The 17,645-nt window shown below is 37.8% G+C and overlaps 1 protein-coding gene across 1 annotated transcript in view; it reads left to right on the top strand.

Annotated features, from left to right (window-relative positions):
* The window catches only part of OTOGL (otogelin-like), a 97,316-nt gene that overhangs the window by 33,799 nt on the left and 45,872 nt on the right, over positions 1-17,645 (top strand). The window contains 4 exon segments of the mRNA XM_009882672.1: positions 1,094-1,201; positions 2,487-2,625; positions 16,189-16,323; positions 16,800-16,946. Coding sequence (XP_009880974.1) covers positions 1,094-1,201; positions 2,487-2,625; positions 16,189-16,323; positions 16,800-16,946 — 529 coding nt within the window.

Below are 17,645 nucleotides of genomic sequence, written 5' to 3'. Positions count from 1 at the left end.
TCGGAAGAGATCTCATAAGGCTGCCTAAGTTATTATCCTGCCCTTAGGCAGCATCAGCTGTACCTATGTTATTCTTGGAAGATAATTAACTTCCATTGACAGAGACTCTAAATGACCTTCCCAAGCCATCCATTCTAGTGCTTTCCTAACTTTAATCATTTTTCTGAACACTTGACTCTTATTTAAAATCAATTAATTTTAATGAACCAGTAATTATGGGGAGAAGAAAACTCTAATCTATGTATTCCTTTTACCTTCAACTTCAAGTGAAACAATCTCCAGATCATACTTTGAAAACACATCTCTCTCTGCTCTCAATTGTGTGTTGCAATGACAGCTGCAGCGATTGCTCCCCTAAGGAGCAGCGCTGGAAGTGTCAGTAACATTTTTTAAAAAAAGTTAATAATGCTAAGCAGATGGAAATGAGGAGATAGCAAAAAGTGGTTAACCATATCTCTGGGTCGCTTATTCATGATCTAGTCAGACTTGCAGATTTTTGCATTAAATGCCGCCGTTTTGTCTTAACCTTGTGAGCTGTTTCCACTTCCCTGGTGTAGGCAGGTAACCTCCACCACTGCTCTTTGTAAACTGTGTTTCTTTTGTCCTGCTAACTCTGCAACAGCTCCCCTAGCCCAGCTCACTATCCCGTGCTCAGAACAGGACGGTTGCTGCTTTGTGAGGAGGAGGAGGCACATCAGTCCAGCTGCTTCCCTGGGACAGGAGGACGAGGGAGCAGCAGGGAGGGAAGGGCAGCCCGGCTGCAGCCTCACCCGTGTGTAACGCACAGATGCTCTCTGCAGTTTGCAGGGAGGAGTATCTACACTACCTGCGCTCTTGCACAGGAGCCGCTGCCCTACACCAACATACCCCTTTCGAGATAGAAGGAGAGCCGCAGCTGTGAGCTTTGTGAGGTCTTCAGCTGTGCACACTGGAGATGATTTTATTCGGGCAGCTTTTGTTGCTGAAACTATTGTCCTTGGCTGGCTGGCTGACCAGTTGCCCTTGGTGGGGTTTAGACAATACACTACCCATTCAGTTATGTTATCTACTTGGGAATTTATGCTTTCATCTTAATAATTGTTTTATTTTGAAGGATGGCTGAGCATAGAGGGAAATGTTATATCCCTGACAGTTGCCCATGCACCTGGAAAGACAGGGAATTTCTGTCCGGGGAAGTGATAGCTACACCATGTTACACCTGGTGAGTGACGTGCATTTTGCCTACTTCCAAATCATCTGGGTCTAGCCACAACGTGAAACTGATACAGAAAACGTGTTGAGTACATTGAAAATCAAAAATGTATATGCTTTTTAAATGTATATGCTTGTTTATAGACAGTTACGGGATATATCTTTTATTAAGCTCAGTAATAGACTTGGAGGAGTAGGCAGACTTTTGGGTGAGTGCTTCTTCGGATCTGAAAAGGAAGCAGAAGATATCCAAGTTAAAAAACAGTCAAGAACAAATGTTTGATTCCACACATATCAGTTAATCTCTGAAAGAAAAGACATTTGGCATTTTGGAGAATAGAATATCATGAAAGACAACCAAGAAGAAAAAAAAAGAAATTAAATATATGACAGTGGTAAATAGTCTGCTCCTCCGGCAACTGGACAACTGCAGCATGAGTTACCAGTCAGCATGAGCAACTGTATAGAAAGAATGTGGGCAATAAAAAAAGAAAAAGGAAATAAAAAAGCATTAGAATTGGAAAATGAGCTAAAGTCCATCACCATTTTTAAGAGGCCTTACCTGACTTATATTGATGCAAAACAGTTTTTTATCTGTTATAATTTGCTAGCCAAAATATCTGTCTTCAGTTAAGTATCTATTTAATAATCAAAAAGAAAGTTTGACATAGCAGCTTTTAATCAGTTAAAAACTTCATTGGCAAATCAACTGAGCTTATATACTTACACAAGCAGAACTAGAGGCTGTCAGTACTTTATATAAATTCATGTAAGTCACTGAATGTAGCTGACAGGAAAAGTAATCCTGCAAAATATCAGCATTTATTTCTTAAATTCATTCCGTACTTTTCTGATACCCTGAAATCTTACAGGTAGTACTGGAGGTCTTCTGTATTGAATATGTGCAGATTTTAATCAAAATTTCTGAAGAAAAAATATAATATTGATGTTTTATGAATGAGTGTGTTGTGGCATGGTGTCTTATCTATTCTGGAGGCAATGATGGAAATATTTGCATAAGCCATAAAAATTTTAAGATTTTTCATTCATTTCTTATGCATTTTTATTGTACATATGTGCTGATGGAAAAATGCTCAACACGTTTCTGCCATGGCATCACCAATAATTTCAGAAGCAATCCACAGAATAGCTCTGTGTTTCAAGGTCTGAGAATTTTCTTCCTTTCATGAATTTCTGTATAACTTGAAAGAAAGAACCCAAGAAAGTTTCTTCTCGAAAATAAAAAGAAAATGACTGTGCTATGAGAAGATACTGATTGTTAACTTTCCTTACAGTGTTTGTCGGAGAGGGATATTCAATTGCACTAGTTACCCCTGTCCTGCTGTATGCACTATTTATGGAGATCGACATTATTATACCTTTGATGGATTGGAGTACGATTATGTCAGTGACTGCCAAGCTTATCTGCTAAAGGTAGGAAGAATATTCATACATTTTGATGTGTCCAAGTGAAAGTTTCCATGAGAGGGCAAGTCTTTTGAACATCAGGAGATGTTCTACAGAAACAAGCATTAAGCAAACAGGTGCAGAACAGATGTGTCTGAAAGGAAGAATCTGTAAATGACATTTTGTGCTCAGCCATTTGAAAACGTACATGGGTGTGTCCTTGCATATCTATGTGGGCTAGAGAAAAATAGAAAGCAATGTTTTCTGTGCTACCTTAACCATATTTTCATCACAACGAGCAGAGAAAAACGCCATAGAAACTGTCCTAGAACTAGGTATAATCTATAGACTTATTTAAAAATTATCTATAAACTCTGCTTGGCAGAGGGTTAATGACAACTTCTGAGGCTGCTTGGAATCTCTCTTGAATGTGATCTGCATCAGATCTGGAGCGTATGTGTACCATAATATCAAACACAACGATTTCATAATTCAACAATTAAATCCTTCATTGAGATTGTCTGGCAGCTACATGCTCATGTTCCTCATAGCACACATTTACAGTACATTGCTAGCCTTTTTTTGTTTAAAAATACCATTACTGACATTTAGAAATATATTCTATTACTAACAACACCATTGTTTATTATCATTGTTGCTATTATTAAGGCTAAGAGTCTGCCTCCTGAGTTACAGTAATGTGTTTAGAAGGATATTCATTTTCTGTCAACCCTGACTGTCTAACCTTAAGAAAAAGCACAGTTTCTCAACAAGGACTACTGCAAATAGTTTATTTCATGAACACTCTAGGAGAGTATTCACAGCTGTGAAATAAAAGATCAGTTCCAGATTTTTTTCTTTGTTAAAAAAAAATAAAAAAAGAGAGAGTTTTGGTACAGATAATAAGAATACCTCATAGTAAACTTCTGGCATGTATCTTATTGTCTCATAAAAGAGCTCCTACTCTTAGACATATACGAACCTTTGCACAAACCTTCCTCCTTTAAGATGGAACAAACTGGGGTTACTTTACCTGTAAAATCATCTTGCCTGTATGATGAGGTGGAAAGGTGTGTTATCATTTCTTAATTCTTATGTCATCCAGACAGAGAGGTGTGTAAGACAAATCTATGCTGCTTTTTCAATCTTTAGCATGATACTGGAATGTTTTGCTTTTACAATCAAATGTCACCTGCCACTCTACTGCATAAAAAAGTGCCTATCTGGAAACAAACCATGGGGAGCATTTGGAGTCCAGGAATAAAGTTGGCAGCCACATAATTAAGGTGTGTGGCACACTGCCAATAGGCCTTTCTTCAGGTGAACTTGATGACACAAATGACGAAAATGCTGCCTACGTAGATCTGCTTTCCAGACTTTTCAGACTTTTTTTCAGATTTTCAAACTGGTTTTTTTTTTTCCCAAAGTTAGCTAATGTGAGAAAGTATGGCCTAATTTGTTCATATTTTTTCTTTCCTCTTTAGTATATGGAAAACTTTCATGATCTATATTGAAGGACTGTTTATTACAAATTAAGCACTGCATAATTATGTCTGGAACAGATGATGTATCTGTGGGCTCATTTTTGACTGTGAAATGTTTGGAGAAGTTTTAGGGGAAAAAATAAAAGAAACAAAGGATGGCAAGCGCCCAAGAGCTTTGAGAGAACTAAAACACAGAACTGATGAACTACGTGATGTGCAGTCCTGGAATCAGAGGCATGGAAGATGGCAGTATAACCAAATATTTTGAAAGGACTCTATGGCTGAATTTGGCAGGAACAGACCAATATGTCTGATTTACATAAGAAAGAAATTAATAGAAATTTAATAATAAAGAGAAATTATAATTGGGGAAGAGTTGATTTTTTTTTTTTGTAAAAGAAGTCCATGCATGATGAATCTTTTGAGTTATTCCGTGAAGACAATAAACATATGGATGAGGATGATCAGGTCAATACGTGTGTATTTTAGCTTAAAGACCTTTTGGTGAAAAATTTCAACAAATATTTTTTAGACGTCAGTCTCTCATAGGATGGCGGTGAAGATTCTTTGAGACATGAATTAAAAGTTAGAAGTTAAAAGATAGGAATAAATGGCCTTTGTTTAAAATGGAGAAATTCTGGTGACATCTCACAGGGATCCATACTGAGACCTGCATTTAGCATCTTCAGAAACAATTTTGAAAAGCTGGTGTGAGGATTGAGGTGGAGTATGCTGATGGTAAAGAATTAGTCTGAACAGCTGAAACAAAGATGGACCACCAAAAGGTGCAAAAGAACTTATGGCAGAAAGCACCGCATGATAAAAAAGAGGACAAAATTCAACAATGAAATATGCAAATCAAGGAACAGAAAAAATAAGTGTAACTATGCTACCATGAAGACAGGCACTAAATTAGCTACCACTATGCATGGAATGGAACTTTATGTGAGAAAAATATATGAAACAGATTTAATTGGCACCTTTCTAGTGGCAGCCTGAATGATAATCCAAAGCGTCATATGTTCTCCAATTTCACATATGCTTTTATTTGCATGTACAGTTACACCACAGTTGTACCATGTACATGTACACAGATGTACCGCATACTGATGTGGTTAAACTACATTATACGTGCAGACATGATAGCATGATGAGGCTGCTCCTTGTTGAAAAAGGCTTTGTTGTTCGTAGAGCAGAAGTTTCCGTGTTTGTCTCTTCATAATCATCCTCCCCTACGTTATGGCCATGGGCAGTGACATCTTTTAATAGTAGTATCAGAATAATATAGTTTCCCTTGAGCTACTTTTTGTTCAGAAGATATGTGAGAGCCCTGCGTCTTATAGCCTGTTGTTCAAATAAACAAGCCAGATGACATGTGGGAAAGTATATGTAGTTGCAAACGTTTAAATGCCTCACCTAACACCTTGGCATGCACAGCTGTCCAGGGCAGTCTTGCCACCTAGACCATGCTAGCTGTTCTACAGACAAATGTATTTTTTTAACTTAAATCAGAGAATCATAGAACGGTTTGGGTTGGAAGGGATCTTTAAATATCATCTAGTCCAACAGCCCTACCATGGAGGGGTTATGTGCTGTGTGCTTCAGGTTCTCCACCTGGAAGGTATTACAGAACATTATAGATTTGATAGTTGCTAGTACACAATCCAATGTCTTAATGGTAGTTCCCAGTGCTGTTACGAGGCTGATTTTTATGGATAACATGTAAAAGGCTCACCAAACACCTGAAACTGAAACAGCTGAAGTAGTTGTAATATTGTATATACAACACTGTAATAACTTTGTCCCTTCCCTTTCGCTAATCTTTTTCCTATGAGAAGTGGACCGCTTTGTCTCTCCTATCTTTTATACTCTAAACAAAGGTGTTGTAGCAGTGCAATAAAGGAAATGATAACTACAATAAATTTGTTGGCATACTAGTTCTTCCCAGACATAGAACTGAGTCCAAGAACTACAATCTGAATCCCATGTCCTCAGTGGCATGATAATGTGCGGTTCCCATCCACGTTACCAGCCCTCATTGTTTGACTTGGCTGTTAGCCTCCCTAAATGTGATCTGTTTGAACAGCTCTTTAATTTGTCACTGTATTGCACTGTACCAAACAAAGAAGTCATCCTTGCCTTTTACTATGTTTTTAATAAGGAGCTTTTGTGCTCTTATGGGAGAAAAATCAAGTATCACTTTTCAGCCAATTATGAAACTTCAAACTTTGTTTTCAACATCAGTATCATCTGTCAGGCCTTTTTGTTTAAGGTGACAGTAGGTGTATGAAAAAGCCCTTTATAACTAGTTGAACAGATATATCCATCGGTCAGAAAACAACCAATAAGATTTAATGCAGCAATTAAGACAATTAGGGCAGTAATATCTCATGAAATGATAACTTCATCTTTTCCAAGGAATTAGGAGTTACCTTAAACACTGCAAAGTAAAGTCCCTGTATGGAAAAATTACATTCACAGAGAAGACATCAATATTTGCTTCTAACATTTTAAAACCTCAGTAATTTCAAAGAAAAAAAAAAAAAGAAAAATCTTCTCAGACCAAGTCATTTAACTTTTATCAGTGTAGATCATGTAAACACTTCATTTTAGCTAATCTGAATATTGATGAATTTAATCCAAACGATTTCTTAATTAAAAAGATTTAAATAGCTTACTTTCATGCATTTTCTTGCTTACCTTCTGTCATTGATGATGCTACATCCTTTCCCTATCAAAATGGTGTTATTTTTCTAGCAAACTGGTACTGCATGTGACTTATACTTGTGGTCTATTTCTTCCACTTGCCTGTTTCACAGACTTTTGCTTTTATAGTAAAATTGCTGTCTTTCTATCACTCCTGTTGGCTTTTTTTTTAAGCTTTGTGGTAGTTTTTAGTACTGCAGTTTAGTGCATTCTTCATTAAGGCTTGGAGGGTCAGTGCTCATGGGGTCACTCAGACCTCTTCTCTTCTGAGAAGCAGAATTATATTTCCTCTGATTTGGGGGGTTCTCCAAGCAAGAGTTTAGAGGGATAGTCTAACTATCAGAATATCCTCTAATGAGAGGGAGCTCTGTTGTAATGCTTATCTGCCTTTTCAAAAAAAAACCCCAAATAACCCACTGAAGTCTTTCCATTAACTTTAGTAGGTTGTCAATAAGGTCCTAAAGCCAAGAAAGGGAAGGACTGTTTTATTCCTGAAAGACAGAGGTCAGCAGAACTAACCCCTCATCCTCAAGTACCCACATTTTATAGATTAGTCCTAACTTTAAAGCATGTGATAAAAATATTTTCACTTCTTTTCATTTGACGTTGGGGGTTTGTCCATTTTAAAGTCATCTTTTTAATCTTTTTGATGCAACCATGAAGGCTCTTTTAAAGCCAATTTTATCACCAGACGTAGTGTGTTGGAGGATTATGAAAGCAACAACCAGACATTTGATTAAATAATTGAACTGTTATGCCAATTAGAAGTGAAGGTGTAATTCATTTGGGTTGGGAGACATCACATGAGACACCATTTGTTAAGGCAGAGGTTCATGTAACAAAACATGCATGATCTAGTGAACCAGTACTACTGTTTCCCAAAGGATTATCCTACTGATGAGCAGTCCCCAGTGTTAGATACCTGGTCTGCCCTGGGGAATACAGCAAGGGAGCTCTTCTCTTGCATACCCCTTCTTTGGTAACTTGAGGCAAGTTCAAAGCTCTTAGTTTATGGTGGCTTTATTAGAGTGCTTAATACAGAATTTGGTTGATGCACTGATAATTGTTTACTCGTTATTTGCTGATATATATATCTTCATTGGTAAATTTATTAAGTAATGACTGGGCACAAGCTGGGGCAATCACACACAAAACAACAATTCTTCAATTACTCATTTGTCACATCTGAGGAGACACAAGTAGCCTTTATCCCATTTCCCCTTATTGAATATCTGTAAATTTTTATGCAGCTTTTTTCAACATCATTTGTGCCAGGTATCCAGTCTGTAGATCCGTGAAGCTGGCAAACCTATAGAATGAAATAGTATTTTGCATGGTCTCCCTCATAGGCTGTTTGTAAAATTAATATATTCTGCTTGCTCTTAGTCACCCAGTGGAGGACTACAGCTGCAGGTTCATGGTTAACCAACATTGTCAGCCTGACTATTCATAGTTAAGACAAATATTTTCTTTTAATAGACTCTGAAGATTTTAATGGTAAAGTAAATAATGATGAATTTGAAATCACAAATGTTTTACTTTGGAAACCTGACTCTGAAAGTAATTTTCATCTATTCGGGGAACAAAACTGTAACATGGGGTCCCAATCAGAATGCCTTTAATTTTTTAATCAACATACCTAATCCTCAAAGCCACATTGCAGAAAACGGTTTCATGAGTAAGTGATGTGCCAAACTATGTCCACCTAAAACACTTGTCAAATAATTTATAGCAACGGTAACTGTGGAGAAATAATGATGTGTTTCTTGACAATTTGCATGCAAATCTGTGTCCAAAAAAAGAGAGACTACATTTCAGTGAAAATATTATTTACTGTGAATAGTTGGCCCTGCTCTGGTTGCAAAGAACACCAAGAGTTTTCTTTTCATCAGTCCCATGATTTCAGAGGAAACCTTTCTGGATGGCCTCTTTTTTCTGGGTCTCTGGAAGTCCTGTAAGGGTCAGTAGTGAGCTCCCTGTGGGAGACATCTCTTTCCATTCTTGTCTTCAGCTGGGAAGCACAGCGCTCAGATAACATTGGCTTGTACCTGTTTTTCCGTTTTTTCCACCCCTTCTGTGAGCAAAAGATTTGATTACAGTTGGCAATGGATTTATGCTCTGGTTCCATTTTCTCCAGATCAATGATTTCAGACTCAATTACCTCTACATGCCTTTCCGTCTCCACCACCTGATTCTCCAGACCATTAAATTATGCAGTGAATGAATCACTTTTATTCTCCAACAAAGGAAAGATTTCTTTCAATTTGTGCAGATTAGCATGGAGGTCTTCCAGGAAAGGCTTGGGGAAAATTTTCTTGCCATGAGAATGGCAGTTTGGAGGCAGTGTGTGCATGGTGTGACTCAGAAGTTGGATCCTCTTTCTGAGGACCTTGCCATTTAGCGACCACACAGCTTGAAGAAAGCGACCTTTTCACCTTGAATTTTTGCTTTTGGGTTAATGTTAAGCATCCAACAGCCCTTTGGCTATACTGACTCTAAAATGTTATAATCTGATGGCTGCCAGAAAAGGCAGTTCACCGTATCAGTGACTGCCTGAGTTGGATGGCCTCTGGTGGGTACAGCTTTGTGGACTGTTGATGCCCATCTTCTACTGATACAGCAGTAAAAGATGAACAAAACCCAGCATCATGTGTTGCTGTTTCATGAAGCTGTACAGTATGTTGGCAGCAGTAAAATGAAGGCCTTTTGCTCTGTTTGAAGTGGGAGGATGCTCAGGCTAGTAACCTGTAGACGCTGCTTAGCAGTCTATGGCCTCTGACTCTCAGTGTTGCCGGTGAGCTACAAGAACTGTGAATTAAATTTACTCCGGTTTACATCGGGATACAAGTATTTTTGTTTCTGAATGCATAGAAACTAAGCATCAGCAGTGTAAATGAACACATTTAACATTCATTATATTTTAAAAAATAAAAGCTTTGTGCGAGTTCCAGCTTTCTAGCTCCTACCATCATTTGCTGGAGCTCAGAAAAGGCAAATTTATCACCACTATATCTTGTCTTTTTATTTCCTGTTATGTTGTGCTTTATCAGTACAACAAACAATGATAAAATATTGGCATTTATCATGCACTTATTAATAAAATATTACTAATAGATCTCATATAAATACCTGTTTAGATATTTAAAACTAACACCACCAACTGTGCTGCTGATTTGTGATTCACAATAGCTCATGTTGCAGAATGTGTCACTTGGAAACAAATATTTGAATGTTCCCAAATCCTTAATCTTCAGAATATCTCATTTTTAATTAGAAAGGGATTGCAGCAATGTGACCTGTGCAAAAGCCAAATCAGATACCCAAGCAGGCAAAGCTAAGTAAATGAAACGAAATCTGCTTTAAATGATCTTTTCTCAAACCTTTTAATATAGTTCTCTTAAAATACCAAAAAAAACCCCCAGAAAAACAAAACCTTTCCAGTGATTTCTAGCTTATTAATCAACTTTTTCAAAATTTAGAAATGTTGATTTAGAACAAGGTTTTGAAGTATATCAAGTAAAATATTCCCTGTCGTGTACTTTTCATTATTAGCAGTAGATTTTTAAAAATTACTTGGATTTTTTTCTGACAAAACCTCAGAACACCCAACTCCATATTGCCATAAAATCTACTACAAAAAAACTATGTATAATGAAGTATATGGGATATAATGATGTATTTTTCCTATTGCTTGTATACATACATGCAGATAGTTGTAACGCTTCTTTCTCAAGAGTTGTCAAGAGTTTATTCTGCCTGAGGTGTACCCTTTTGGGAAGTCACTTTTAAAGAAACAAGAAAGAGTTATAGTGGATGCATTAGCAGACATCTGGAAATTGTTTGAGGGTGAGTCAATAGCTGGAATAATCTCAGCCCTTTGAATTTGCATCAGTGAAACTACTCAGTCATGTTGCTCTCCTCCATTTCTACTCAACTGTGCTACAATGCTAGAAATGTGTCATATATCACAGGTGTATTGCAAGTTTCTTTGGCCTATTTTTAGTGAAAATAAGCACATAATCTGCAGGTCCATAGGAGATGCTGAGGAAAAGAGAATTTATATGCATGTGTATGTGCATGAGCAATTTAGGTCTTAGGTTCTTAGTTCCTAAATGTGTTGTGGTGTTTTTTTTTTTTTTTAAATAGTTGTATAGAAATACATAACATCAGTGGAAAAATAAGTACTGTTACCATTCCTTTTCTCTCTCCTGTAAGAGGATCAATTACTATCTTTCCTATAATATTGTTTCTCGACTTTCATGTTCAGTTCCCAAACCGAGACAGTGTGTATCAGTGCCATCTGCTGACTCCAAGCAATATTGCTCCAATTGACTAGCAATGGGGAAAGGCATTTGATAATAACTTGTGCAGGATGCAAAAGCAGGGATTAAACAAAGTTACACAGAATGTGTGTGTGTGTGTATATATATATTTGAAATGGTACAGAAGAAAGTATCACACCAGCAAAATGAAAGAAGCCTTCCAACAGGAGATGTTTCTTGGTGTAAATTGTGAATGAGTTTTGCATGATTAATGTGCTTTCACTGATTATCTGGAGATCAACCCCCCTGGTAAAATGGCACAAGAAACTAACAAGGCAAGATCATGTTTGGTGCCAAGGCATGTGTCTGCTCTTCAAAAACACTTAAATATTTATGCCTAAATGCTCACTAAATATGGGCTAAGATGCTTTAGTTATCCTAGGATCATGCTCACTAGAAGTAATAGTTTGAAATGCTAAGTTCCTTCAGAAGAAACTCAGAGCCCAATAAACAACCACCAAACTAATTCTGAGTTTCTATAAAATTTCCTGAAAGGTTAAGTCTGAACAGAGCTAATGGTACCTCTCTGAAAATATGTAGGAAGGAGAAAGCAAATTCTACTTTTTAAGCTACTGTATATTTTTTCAGTATTTTAGAGCTTTTTGCATTTGTTTGTGTGTGTGGTTATATATGAAAACCTCTAAAGACTCATTAAAATAAAAGGAAAATAGGATTAATCTACCTCTAGCCAGTTCCCAGTATGTCCCTAGATGCTTTTATGGCCACCCTAGCTTGCAAGTCATGGTATTGTAGGGAACATAGCAAAAAAAAATATGGAGAAATCAGGGTATTAAGAATCGAAGAGAATGAGCCTTTACACTGAACTGTTAGAAAGATTTTAATAAAACTTTCAAAGAAGATAAACACAGCCACTTTTAAATTGTCTTCTCCTAGGCTGCATTTTGACTATGTAAGCACATTGCACAGTTTTGTTATTGGTTGACAGCGATAGAAAATTTCTAACGGGATATTGAAATAGAAAGTTTCTAACAAAAATAAACCCCAGCATTCCCAAGCACTACTGAAAAAAAAAAGGGGGGAAAAAAAAAAAAGGAAAAAAAAAAAAAAGAAAGCAGTGCTTTGCTTTTTCGGCTTGGAAAAAATATGGAAAAAAAGTGCAGTGAAGTCTAGAAAAAGAATGTCCTGAGAAGCGGGACTGACAATGAGCTTTTGACTGACTGCCCAGAGCTGTGACTCTGTCTTCCCTGTTGCTTGGCAACTCCATGTTATCACAAAGAAACTGATATTAAGTTGGAACAGGCTGGATATGGTAATTTACGTGGGAAGATACTCTTGCAGTGGGAAAACCATTTTATTTCTAGTTTCTGTCAGCGTAAGTAGGTTTCACATGATGAACTGTAGTACATCCCCTGTTGGCTGTATTTTACCTAAAAAGGTAAAGAGTGACTCTGCCTTGGAAAGAGACTGTGCAGGGAAAAAAAGAAAAACAACAAAAAACCCCACCTTGTTATTCATTAGACCTGCTCCTGGTGTCTACTCAGACATTTCTTCCAGCAGTAGTGACAAAAGTTTGTTTTCATACCTGTGTGGATCCAGTGCAGATTAGAGAGATGGAACTCAATCACTATCATTTATACTATCACAGTCTCTATGAGCTGTCGAAATTTGCCCAACACCTCACTGTCTTATACAAACATTAAAAGATGATCCCCCCCCTTTATCTAAATAGTCCCCGTTCTTTCTTTTTCATTGGCAATAGTTAAACGCTAAGTTTCAACTGCACTTTATTTCTTCCCTGCTGAAAGAAGAGGCTGCATATGCAGCAGTTACAGAATAATTTGAAGACCATGATAGAAACTGTCCTTCAACTTCGAATTTTGGCTGGGAGAGGACTCAATTTTTATTGAGGAATATGGAGAGAATGGCAAGGGTATGTACGTAAAGCAAATCTTATCGTGAAAGTTTCGAGTCACAAGAGGTACACAATCCATAATGGTGTTTTTATATTTGAGTTTAGGTCTAAGATTTAATTAGAAAGAGAGAAAGCACAGAAGACACAGGATTTAATGTAAAGCCCTTTTTCTTAAATGTCTGGTTTACTCATAACTCTACTGAACCACCACCGCTGTCTCTCTGCATTTCCATCCTATATCATTTTTAGTAATTTAACACCAGCATGCAGTCCTACAAGTAAGGAAGTACTTCACAGGTCTTCAGGACTCCCTGTTCTGGCTTTGGTCAGCAAAACGCTCCCTGTCTCCAGGCTTCTCTCTGCTGCAGAGTTAACTTGAAATGTAACTCAACTTTTGCCCTTGGCTCAAATCCCAACCATACACAAAACTTCTGACTTGAGTATGTTGATGCTGTTCCGCTGAAGGGATTGGCCTGCACTGTCAGAAGGCACAGGCAGCAGCCTCAATTAACATAGCTAATACAGCTACCCGCTGCTGCTCCAAGAACTTGCCTTCATTGCCAAAAAAGGTGTATTTTTACTGTGGGATAATTAGCCTGAATTAACTACCCTTATTTAAAATAAAGCCGCCCATCTCTTTTCTTACAGTAAAGACATTGCTTCCCTATTAACTCAGAGTGTCCCCTTTTGCTGAGGCTAAGCTAACTGAAGAGGAATGAACTCTGCGGTGAAAACAGCCCACAATGTCCTGGGCATCAAACTGACCCATAGACTGCAAGCAAAGTCCTCTTCTGAACTGACTCGTGGTGGGGAGGTAGCTTCTTTGCTCACTTTTCATTTGGCCAGCATAGAACGTATCAGCTTGCGTCCTATCTACCAAACTAATGAGTTTGTCTCCTTTTTAATTTACCATATCACCTCCAATAAATCCAAAAATGCTCTGGACTGTTATCTGACTTGGAGGGGAATAATTACTGGACTGACTCCAGCAGCAAGCCCGGCTTAATTAAAACACAGTTTATTTCCCAAAAAGGTAGTGACCAATTTTATCCTGAGTGCAACCTAAAACAACTTTAAAACAGAATGGAAAAGATGAACTTTGCTTTACCCTGAAGCTTTCAGTACTTTTAAACTGAGTTCCCCTGCTAAATCACAAAGAGCCAATTTCCTACATCCCCTCCTTACCACCAGCAGCTTGTGGCTAACTTTACCCACTTTCACTGTTGTCTTTCAAGCTAATTGCTAACACATATCACCTGTTTCTTAAGCCCTGGCATTAGGGTAACATAAAGCTTGCAGGCAGTCTCCCATACCTTATGTTCATGGCATTCGCTCACGCTTGCTGTAGAGTGTTTTCTATGCCAAGTAGCAGCATCCTCTGGCTTCTGGACCATGCTAGACTAAGGGCAGCAAAGCTGTAGCACCTCCTCTGTGTGGCAATGAAAATACCTCTATGCTTCCCATCATCTGGGGTTGGGTGGGGTTTTTTTTTTTGGATTGAAAGTGTTCTTTAAACAGTTTGGTCACTATGACTTTCATGAAGGAGGAAAAAAAAAAGGTCCTTCCCATATTTTCTGTATGCAGTATTTCTCATTGGTGAGGAAAAATTGCTGATAGGGTTTTTTATTCTTGAATTCTGAAGAACACAGAAAAATAAGGGTACAAATGTGACAGGCAGGGAGTAGTTAGGAGTATGTACCCAGCACCTTTCAGGGGTACACTGACCAAGAGAGAGGTACACCAGCCAAGGGAGGGAGCAAAGCTCAGGGGAGAGATGCTGTGGGCACAAACCAAGGCAAGGGTTCATTCCCATTGTGGCCAAGTGGAGCTCTCCAAGAGCATTGCTGGGAGCCAAGAGGAGTTCCCAGGACTGGGGAACAGCTGATACCACCATTCCTGTCTTGCCCACTGTGCCCGTTAGCACCTGCAATTAGTTTCAGCTTGTTGTAGTCTCAGAGAGTGTTTAAAGGAGGGTGGGAGTAAAAGAAAGTTTAAACATCTTTTTGTTTCCAGCACTACTCACGTGTCTCATGTAAGACTGGATGGCTCAGCGGGTGAGATATATAGCTTGCCCCCTCCAAGATTTTTATTTCGTATCTGTCTCAGGTTTGTAACGGCTGTAAGACTGAATTTGGTCAAAAAGTAAACTGGATTCAGAAGCACTGTTAATGGCTTGTATTAATGTTATGAAGTTAACTCTCTCAAGTCTTTTCTATAGTTATGGCTTCTTGTTGACTTGCAAAAATTGGTACAGAAATGAATTGAAAGGCAAACTAAAATAAGAAATAATAAGAGTGACTCAACTTTATTTTTGTTTGTGGTAGTTTTATCAACTCTGAAAATACAGCTGATGTCCTTTGTTCTAGTACCAATCCTAGCATGGGGAATTACAAAGTGCATGTATGTTTCCCCTTAGAGTACAGAAGAACCACAGAAGCTGCAGGTGAATAAACAGACAAGTTGAGCCAAGGTGCAAAAGTGATTTTTATGTGCTGAGAAAACTAAATTAATTTACAGGCCAGAAAGCAAACAGATATGGAATTGGGAAGGCTGTAAATTGGAAATTTGGGTACTAAAACACCAGCAAATCAAAAGACAACAGAGTAGACAAATCTTCTAAATGTTAAAGAAAAAAGCACAAACAAAAATGTTGGCAGAAACCTTTGCCCCCTCCAATAAGATTGAGCATGACTCATGGTTTTGTGAATTTTGATGGGTGGTGGTACAAAAATTGTTCTATCTACTGCTGACGAATGGTAGGTTTCTTGGTTTTAAAAATATGAAAGCAGCTTGATCTCAAGTACCTTGGTTTAAAAATAAAGCTCTTTTTATAGCACGTCTTGATTTTGACAACCATACTGTGCAGTAAATACTGGATTCCATGTATGAGCACATTTTAAAAGCCTAAACTAGAATCTTATTTTAGGGGTAGGTTGATCTTTTGAGGTTGTGAAGTCCTCAAAAAGAGGACTTACAGCTGAACGTAATGGTTCTTTGTGTTTTACTCCAAAGTTTGAGTTGGCTGTGGGTTCAGCTTTGAATTTAAAAATGCATTTCCTTGTTTGGTAGCTTTTCTTAAATTTAATTTCAAAGATGTGTAAGTACTAAGTTATTCATCTTTTTGTGATGGTAAGCCTGGAATAAATCTGCAGCAGTGAAATGCAATAGAATCTATAACTAAAATGATTTCTTCTTCATATTGCAGAGCACAGATAACTCAAATATATCTATAATTGCTCAGAACAAAAAATGCTTTGACAATGATATTGTTTGCTCGAAGAATCTTTTCATCACTGTTGGAGACACTGAGATTTATTTTAGTGAATCTTCTGAGAAGCAGGTTAGTTATTTTCTTTCCTTTTTGGGTCGCCCTTTAAGATAAACATTGTAAAGTTACATCTCTAAAGGAGCATGTTTTTGGAAAAAGTCTCTCAGTCTGAGTTAACATAGTACAAGTGCTTAGGCCTAGATAAAAGAGCAGGTCCCAGGAAAAAATTTATTTTTTCATTGTTTTTTTCAAGTTCTGTTTTTCAAGTTCTAGTCTACAAAGATGACTGCTCAAAAGCCTCAAGCATTCGAAGCATATTGGCATTTATTTATTGGTTTACTTGGTTTTGAAAGGGAAACCAAAGTACAAAATCAATCAGAATGATTGAAAAGACAAAATATCAAAGTATTAAACAACATTTCTAGTAATATTATTGATTCAGCTATATGTTAAAGATAAAATATTCTTCAGCATACACTGTAATTAATTGGCTGCATACTTTAGTAGAATTACTTTATTAGATCTTAATACGTATTCATTTCTGTCAGAAGACATTGAGGGGACAGGAAAACAAATCTAACTATCAGCTTTGGAAGGCTGGATATTATACTGTGATACACTTTCCAGAACAGGACATTACAGTTCTGTGGGATAAGAAGACAACAATGCATATAAAGGTTGGACCTCGATGGAAGGTGAGCCAAAATAAAAAAAAAAACCCTGAGATTTTGTGTAGTTCTCAGTGTTACTAGTGTGATTTCTTACTGGAAAACTGTGGTTGTCTTCTTCATGACTAACTTTCCCAGTGATATAGCTGTTTGCCATAGTGTTCAGCTGCTAGCATTTCCCAGGTACCAAGAGACAGAGGATGTGATTTAATGGCTGGACTCCTGAAAATAAAGGGTGGTTCCTACATGCATGTTTACTCTGTTGCTCCACACTTTGCAGCCTTGCAGATATGCAGTGATCCAGCTCTGACTCAAAGTTACTTTGGGAGTGGGAAGAGAGGGTGAGTTTTGAATTACCCAGTTCACTGCACGTTTCCATAATTGCTGAAGCCAATGGAAAAGAAGCTTCCATACCTAGTGACATGGAAGATTTGTAGCACAGATTGGATTAGGCTGATGATGGAACTGCACCCTGAGAAGCAGTAGAGGCTGCTGAGATGAACAGATGGAGTCACATCTTGGGTTTCAATTAGGAAACCAAGATACAGGAAAGGACTGAGATAAAAACTGATAAAACCTAATAAATGTACCGTGACAGGGTTCAGCCACAATGCAGGGAAGAATATGAGGCTCCTTCTCTTGCCAGTTGCTCTTCTCTGTTCTTTTCCTACATCATCATCTGCCTTGGTGTCTCTGCAACTCAGTCTTTGGGTCCTGGCAGAGTAA

The sequence above is a fragment of the Charadrius vociferus genome, unplaced genomic scaffold (assembly GCF_000708025.1).
Source record: "Charadrius vociferus isolate BGI_N301 unplaced genomic scaffold, ASM70802v2 scaffold72, whole genome shotgun sequence".
NCBI lineage: Eukaryota > Metazoa > Chordata > Aves > Charadriiformes > Charadriidae > Charadrius > Charadrius vociferus.
The sequence above is the reverse complement of the archived record's forward strand: the minus strand, read 5'-3'. Positions and strand labels throughout refer to the sequence as shown.